The sequence below is a fragment of the Bactrocera latifrons genome, unplaced genomic scaffold (genome assembly GCF_001853355.1).
Source record: "Bactrocera latifrons isolate USDA-ARS-PBARC rearing strain unplaced genomic scaffold, ASM185335v1 scaffold_50, whole genome shotgun sequence".
In the NCBI taxonomy this organism is placed as follows: Eukaryota; Metazoa; Arthropoda; class Insecta; order Diptera; family Tephritidae; genus Bactrocera; species Bactrocera latifrons.
In genome coordinates, this window is record NW_017537157.1 from 1,551,505 (window position 1) to 1,559,600 (window position 8,096).

General features: G+C 35.3%; 1 protein-coding gene across 1 annotated transcript in view; it reads left to right on the plus strand.

The window, feature by feature from the left end:
* The first annotated feature begins 5,353 nt into the window (after window positions 1-5,353).
* LOC108973773 (sodium channel protein Nach) overlaps window positions 5,354-8,096 on the plus strand; it is a 4,183-nt gene continuing 1,440 nt past the window's right edge. Inside the window, exons 1-4 of the mRNA XM_018941249.1 lie at window positions 5,354-5,516; window positions 5,573-5,699; window positions 5,778-6,062; window positions 6,137-6,224. Coding sequence (XP_018796794.1) covers window positions 5,354-5,516; window positions 5,573-5,699; window positions 5,778-6,062; window positions 6,137-6,224 — 663 coding nt within the window. The remainder of the gene's footprint in view (window positions 5,517-5,572; window positions 5,700-5,777; window positions 6,063-6,136; window positions 6,225-8,096) is intronic.

Consider the following 8,096-nt stretch of genomic DNA (forward strand, 5'->3'; position numbering starts at 1 on the left):
TAGCAACTTTGTTGCGAGAGTATAATAAAGCGATTTTCGATTAATATTATTTAATTTTTGTTCTCCAATCCCAAAATATAAAAAGCGCCCTACGTATGTGACGCAATATCAAGGTAGTTGCTGTCCATTCATTAAATCTCAATCACTGTTTGAAATACTATACTTATATGCATATGTATTAACATAAATTAGCAATAAACTGTACGGTGATATTATGAAAACGAATTTGATGTGGAAGAGGTATCACAAGCATAGCACATACATAGTTACATACCTACAAATATTCGATGTGTCTATAAATATTTTTGTGAACGTGTTAATAAATATTATTACTACATATTTTAATTATTATGTGAGAATTTAAATTAAATGATTTTCGGGAAGCTTGTAGAAGCTAAGCAATTAGAATAATCAACATGTTCTAGCACAGGATTCAATTTCCTGCTTCAGAAATTTGTCAATATTTCTTCCGTAAACACAATATGAAAATTATCAAAATATGCGGTTGAAATAAATTCGCATATCCCCAGGCAGTATGTAATAAATTATCGATTTTAAGGGGTCGGTTTCCAGTTAATATCAAGCTGAATATGATTTTGCATATTTTGCCTGTTTGGCAACATGTTTTGCCTTTAATGGCGTTGCACTTCAACACGTAATGCCGTTATTAGTCTACTATTTTATTTTTAATTTATTTTAAATTTATTTCAACGATCATTGACATTGTCGAAGCCGCGTGCTCTTAACGGTTTTTGTTTTGTTGCGTTTGCCAGTCGCATCATCGTGTTCTCGGTATTTCGTCAACATACGCGTACATTGCAACAGGTTTGCTCCAAACCAACACCTTGTTGCGCACCTTCCCAGTAGGTATACTGTTAATTAATGCAAATAGTTTCGGATATTAACATGAGAAGGAATTATGTTAGCCATATATTACGCTATATTTATATTTCGACCTTGGCCACGCCCAATTTGCAGTGCGTTGGACGGTTTCGACAACTGACAAGTTTGTCTAAAAAAATACTCAGACTATTTAATATTGTGCACAAATTTTTCACATGTCATCGAGGAATTCATGCCATAAATTGGGTAAGGTTAGATTTAGGTTAAATAAAGAATCAAGCAAGAGCACTTGGTCAGCTGATAACGTCGGTCCGTTGTGGTACCTAAAACTCACACCCTCGATTGAATTCACCGTACCATCGATAAACACTGGTCCATAATGGAGMTTTATCTTCAAAAATTTTATTATGTTCATGGATTCACTCTTGATGAATGAATTCACATCTAACATTATAAAAAATAATTACGCGACAATGTTCACGATTTAAATCCATTTTTAGGTTGAGAAATATTTTAAGTACTGTATATTATGAGTAAGCATACCACCAAGAGTGTCCAATTTTATGAAAAAATTGTGAGTTTTCAGATCGGAACACTGGTCTTGTCAAATACGGAAATATGAAAGGCAACCCACGTATAAAATATATTTCATTCATAAAAAAAATTACGAGAGATTTTTATCTTAGRTAAAAATAAATATGTAACTGAAGATTATGTATTAGATGCGACCCTCACAGGAATCTGATTTGGACATATAAGATTGATCATAAAGACCCTTATGACCGACGAATTACAAACCCAGTTTTCAAATCGTCTCGTCATCCTAAACATTTATATAGTACAAAGTATATGTATGTACATATACATATATAACCCTATGTATGTATATCTCGTTTAGTTTTAGGTGGTACGCACAACCTTTAAGTGAACAAATCTTGTACACCCTTTAGCATAATGTTACAAGAGTATTTAAAAACATATCCCCTAAATTTTATTATGTTGTTGTTGTTCACAGCTGTCTCCTAGACCGAACAAGTAACACTACATGCTTGGCGTAATCTTGTATTCTATCATTCTATTCAAAACAGCTATAATGTGTGGAATACAATGCTCGCGACAGACTGCAGCAACACGACAGTGAACTGAAAATGGCGTTGTGAATCCTACTACATGAACGTTTGTGAGAGGTCAGCAACATAACAATGGCCGGCATGTACACAAAACAACGCAGTTGTCCATTTTGCATGTACGCAATTTCGTTGTGGCCGTACTAATACCTTGCACTTCAATGAAATTTTAATATTTTGTCAAAGTGAAATTTTTTATGCAAAAAATAAGTAAAGAGGTAAATTTATTTGTTTCAAATTATCAGTTGTTATTACAAATAATGTAACCGAGCTATTTTATGCTTTTATTTGTAAAATAACGTCAAGTTTGTTAGAGTTGTGAACAATTTTACATTTTACATATTAGTGGTATCACCACTCTACCTCATCTCTGTCGTTGGCAAATTGAAGATCAAATTGAAGTTAGCGAGAACGACAACTGTCGGCCTGCAGTCGTGTAGTCGTGCAGCTGTCAAAATAGGTCCGTCTATAAGAACGTATGTATTTTAATATTTGACAGATGTCGTTTGCAGTCTGTCGCTAGCATTGTATTCCATACATAATACTTGGTTTCATCGCTTCACCTAAAAACATTTGTAGCATTTGTATGATTTTTAATTGCAAAAACTTTGAATTCATTTTAGATACATATGTGTTTATTTATACATACTTTAATTTTTAATATCCCTTAAAGTATACTAAAGTATTCACCCGAAAATATTTCTTTCTTTTGAGCGACTTTCTTAAAACAATGTAAAGTCTAAGTTCAGGCAACATTTTATATTATATCTTCCGATCAACAGTTAATTTGTATACCTGATTTAATTTTTATACTCTCGCAACAAAGTTGTTAAAGAGATTATTATAGTTTTTTTCACATAACGGTTGTTTGTAAGTCCTAAAACTAAAAGAGCCAGATATAGGGTTATATATACCAAAGTGATCAGGGTGACGAGTACAGTTGAAATCCGGATGTCTGTCTGTCCGTCCGTCCGTCCCTGCAAGCTGTAACTTGAGTAAAAATTGAGATATCATGATGAAACTTGGTACATGTATTTCTTGGCTCCATAAGAAGGTTAAGTTCGAAGATGGGCAAAATCGGCCCACTGCCATGCCCTCAAAATGAAAACCGAAAACCTATAAAGTGTCATAACTAAGCCATAAATAAAGATATTGACATGAAATTTGGCACAAAGGATCGCATTAGGGAGGGCATATTTGGACGTAATTTTTTTTGGAAAAGTGGGCGTGACCCCGCCCCCTACTAACTTTTTTGTATATATCTACTATCATAACTACTATAGCTATGTCAACAAAACTGTATAGAGTCGTTTCCTTCAGGCATYTCCATATACAGTTCAAAAATGGAAGRARTCGGATAATAACCACGCCCACCTCCCATACAAAGGTTATGTTGAAAATCACTAAAAGTGCGTTAACCGACTAACAAAAAACGTCAGAAACACTAAATTTTACGGAAGAAATGCCAGAAGGAAGCTGCATCCAGCCTTTTTTGTTTAATTTAAAATGGGCGTGGCGTCGCCCACTTATGGACCAAAAACCATATCTCAGGAAGTACTCAACCGATTTCAATGAAATTCGGTGCATACTATTTTCTTAACACCCTGATGACATGTACCAAATATGGGTGAAATCGGTTCACAACTACGCCTAACATCTCGATTATCACTTTATCATACGAGAGTATAAAATGTTCGGTGGCACCCTTAGCTCTTCCTTACTTGTTTACCATGTATTTTTGTGATATTTTTGGAGTTAATGCCACTTGTACCTTTTCTCAAAGGAGTCCATGGTTTTTACTTATACGAGTGTTAAACTTTTGAACATGCTCGGATAGATTGTTTCAAACGTATTCTCCTTATGGTTGGTCCTTAAACTTCCTATTTATGTAGTTCACAAATTTATTCTATTAATACAAAAAGAAATTATAATGATCCCATTACTGAACCTTAAAGACGTTGTTTACATATATTTTCAGCAATCAACGATTCCATGATCTCCTCCTTGAGTTTGAATGGGATGATTTATTTTCTAGATTAAATACTACTTATATTTTATTTGCTTAAAATCTAGAAAGCCAGATTTTGCCAAGGATATTTGTTATATCAAGCCTTGTCCTGTCTTTATCTATCCTCTCTAGCTTCTCTTCAATAATTCTCTATCATCTGACATTCGTTAATTCATTGATCCTTAAAGTTTGTAGTAAGGATGTAGCCTTCAATTATAGGTCTATTTCTAAACACCCTACCATTTCCAAAATTTTTGAGTGCTCTGTTAAAAATAATTTTTTTTGTAGTTTTTAATCATTAACGTTTATCTGCATCTGGTCGCTTTGTATGTATGTCTGTCTGCTCCGCTGGCTTTCAATAGATTGTATTTATACAGATTTCTCTAAAGCTTTTGATAAAGTTTCGCACAATATTCTAATTTAAAAGGTATTCTCTTTGAAATAAATATTTCGTTTCATAATTTACATTAAAAATCCTTGTTTCGTTTTGTAAAATTTAGGAAAAAGATATTTAACCGTGAGAAACATTTTTCTGCTTATAACTATTCAAAATCCAAAAACCATAAAAATATATTATTACAATAAATGCATACAAGTAACCATTGCAGAACTAGTCAAAATTGTGATATTTGACAAAATTACAGCATTTCGAAATAAATTTTGGGATTCGATTACGATTTGTTAAAAAATTCTTACAAATATGCTCAGATCTCCGAAATGATTTGCTTATTAATCTAAAATGTAAATTTAACTCCTTAATCTTCAGAATTGACTGCAAAGTCGAATGACCTGAGAATACAATGCTGATTATGAAAGAAAGACGGTATTAAGGTAGACATATTCATAAATTAACAGGCTAGTGTAAACACTTGAAAGGAAAATAGATCGCCAAACTAATCTAAGGTATGAACCTTAGATAACCATGTGTTTATGGAGACGAATCATTAGACATTCACACAACCATACCTTATTTAAGTGAAGTCGATAGAAAGAAGGGCGGAGAACACTATAAAACAAATGAGAAATGATAACAAGCGCCGAAAAATAGAACAAATTACCTTGTATGTGGAATATGGACAACTTACCAAAAAAATAGACATGAACACAGACTCTCCGGCTCCGTGTACATGTGATTTTAGGGGTTGAGCATAGTATACTCCTAATTTCATGTGAATTGAAACATCTGTCCCATTGTTTGCATGTAATAATTTAATAACCTGATTTGATTAAGATATGAATATGCATAATAAATGACGTAAGTTCGGTCATGCTCTGACCGGTAATAAACATAGCTTTACATCGCCGCGAGTTATTGGTCGTTTGGTGTTCACTGAAATCACTTGATCCCTCGCGGTATCCCTAACGAGCAAAAAATATGCGTTTGCGTCAGCTTGTTGAGGAGTATTTCAAAAACTCAACATTGCATGGAGCAAAATTTATAGTGGACAAAGATGCATCCTGGGTGGAGCGATTGTTTTGGGCGCTATGCTTAGTGGCATCGTGGATGGCTTCATGGCAGCTGATAAAAGCTTCATTGGGTGAATATTTATTTTCCCTTCATCGCTCATATATTTAATAATTTAACGACCTCTAGATGCCTTTGAGCACAATGCCATCAGTTTTGTGGTGGAGAGTTCCTATCGCGATTGGGACACCAATTTCCCCGCAATCGTTGTTTGTGAATCGAAGAACATGGATCGCATACAGGAAGTGGCGGAGCAGTAAGTTTCAAAATGCCCGAAACAATCTTCTCTACGCATTCATTTAAAAACTCACACTTTACGTCGTTTTTTGTTTAGGCTCTGGGGCACAGATCATGACTTCACATTGGAGGAAGTGCTTAGCGAAATTTCATTCTTTCGTGGCGAATCCTATCACACCGTGCATGAGTGTGGCGGTGAGGAGCCGGCGGAAAACTGCTTTTACTCGAATTTCTCTTACTATGCTCAATTGGTGCGCAGCAGCTGTCAAGACTCGATACAAAATTGTATGTGGAATGATAAGGCATTTGAGTGCTGCAAATACTTCCATCGCATGGAAACGGAATTGGGCATTTGCTATGCCATTAATTCTTTACAGGCGGGGTGTGTACTTGTATTGTTTGTTTTTAATAAATAATTGACATTCATCACACACCGAACACTTTTTCAAATTTCAGTAAAAACAATGGCCCCAAGCTGAATATGTACTCAAATCGCTATACCGGACCGGGATCCTTGAAAATGGAACTACACACTGAAGCCACTGTAAGTGTTTAAAGCTTATAATATTAAGAATTTCGAAAAATTTGGAGATGAGATTTTGTTTTGTACCTAAAATAATATATATTACATATGAAGAGGTGCCCAATAAACAGGTTACTAAAATTGTATACATAGATATTACATATATATCGAGAACAGCGTAACTAAAGTTAGCCACGAAGTTTATAACAACCAGAAAGAAACGATGGAGACCCTAAATTTTATACAGGGTCTACCAACATGTCTAACAAGTCCCGATTGTAGCTGGGTTCCATCCGTCGGAGTGCGATATTGTAGTGAGAATGAAACGAATGATTTTCTGCAACTAATTCTCCCGTGTGTCCATTGTCAGAAGAAGAAACGGAATTGACAATTCACGCAGAACTTCAAATTTCACTAGTTATGACTCCTTTTTGAGTGATAATTACCATCCTACTATTATAAAGCCGAAAGTTTGTGAGTGTGTACGTTTTTTACTTATTCACGACTAAACAGCTTTAGTGATTGTATTAAAATTTGCTGTGGAGTTAGCTGACTCCCTGAATTAACATATAGACGAAAACATCATGTTATCATGGGGAAAAAAGATGAAAATAAATTCGCGAATACTTTAAATGACGATACTTTAAATGAAGCCCAATTCGTATTTGCAGTCTTCGAGAGTCCAGTAGACATGTTTCGATTTCAACATAAACCTACAGTTTAATTCAGTTACCTGTCGAGAAGTCGGGGCTGCGTGGAGTGTCAAGCATGCATATCACAAACAACATTAACCACAACAGGTAAAATCCATGAGGAAAGACGACGTTGTCGGACACATACGATTTATAATTTTTTGGAATGCGCCACGAATATTATTGAAACGTCATGACTGGATCGAAACGCTGGACGATACCATCTTGTGCCGGTCAAATCTTCATGGAACGCAGTTTGCAAGACATTCATGGCAATAAAATATTGAAGGGTGGAGTGGCCGTCTTGCTAGCAGGTGATTTTTGGCAGACACTGCCGATTATAAAGCGAGATAACGCGGCTGGCATGATAAAAACACATACCTCAAATTTCGTCGCTGTGAGCTAAGGTAGGTGACCACTCTATCTTAGCAAATAATGAACTTAATACTACCATGAGGATCCTGCTCTTCTCTCACAAATGCTTCTTGAGGTCTACAAAGGTCACATGGCGACGGATAATAAATAACGATTCACAGACTACTTAGCAAAGTTATAAACTCGGACGAGAATCTTGTTAATGAGTTATATCCGAGTTTATAAGAAACCCCGACTAACGAGAAGAGGTTATGCGAAAGAGATGTCATGGCGTCCAAAATCGAAATGGTAGAAAAAACTACTAAACGAATACTAAAGTAAGCGGCATCTCAAAACAAACAGTTCTTCCTAAGTCAAAAATATTTCGTTCGAGATATCTAAAAAGTAATGGAAATATACAAATGCTCTGGATAGCAAAGTGTGCCACCTGACTGATGCTTTACCTAGTGTAAATATATTTTAGGAAGCCAAATTAACTTAAAATATCTCAACAAGAAAAGGCACTTTTTTTAAACTACGTATTAATACCAATAATAGGTTGTCAAAAAAATCTTGCGGTATTTTTATTGAATTTTTTTTTTCAATTTTCAATTGTTCATAAAATGCTACGGCTGCTACAATGCCGTGTCTCTTTCGACCAATTCAGCGATTTTATCGCAATTTCCGACGACAGGTCTTCCGTAGCGTGGCGCATCTTCGACCACCTCTACGCGAGAACGAAAACGTTAAAGCCATCGTTGTGCGGTGGAAATGGAAACTGTATCGGGTCCATAAACTGCACAAATTTTATTGGCGGCTTGAGATGCATTTTTGCCTTTATCGTAGT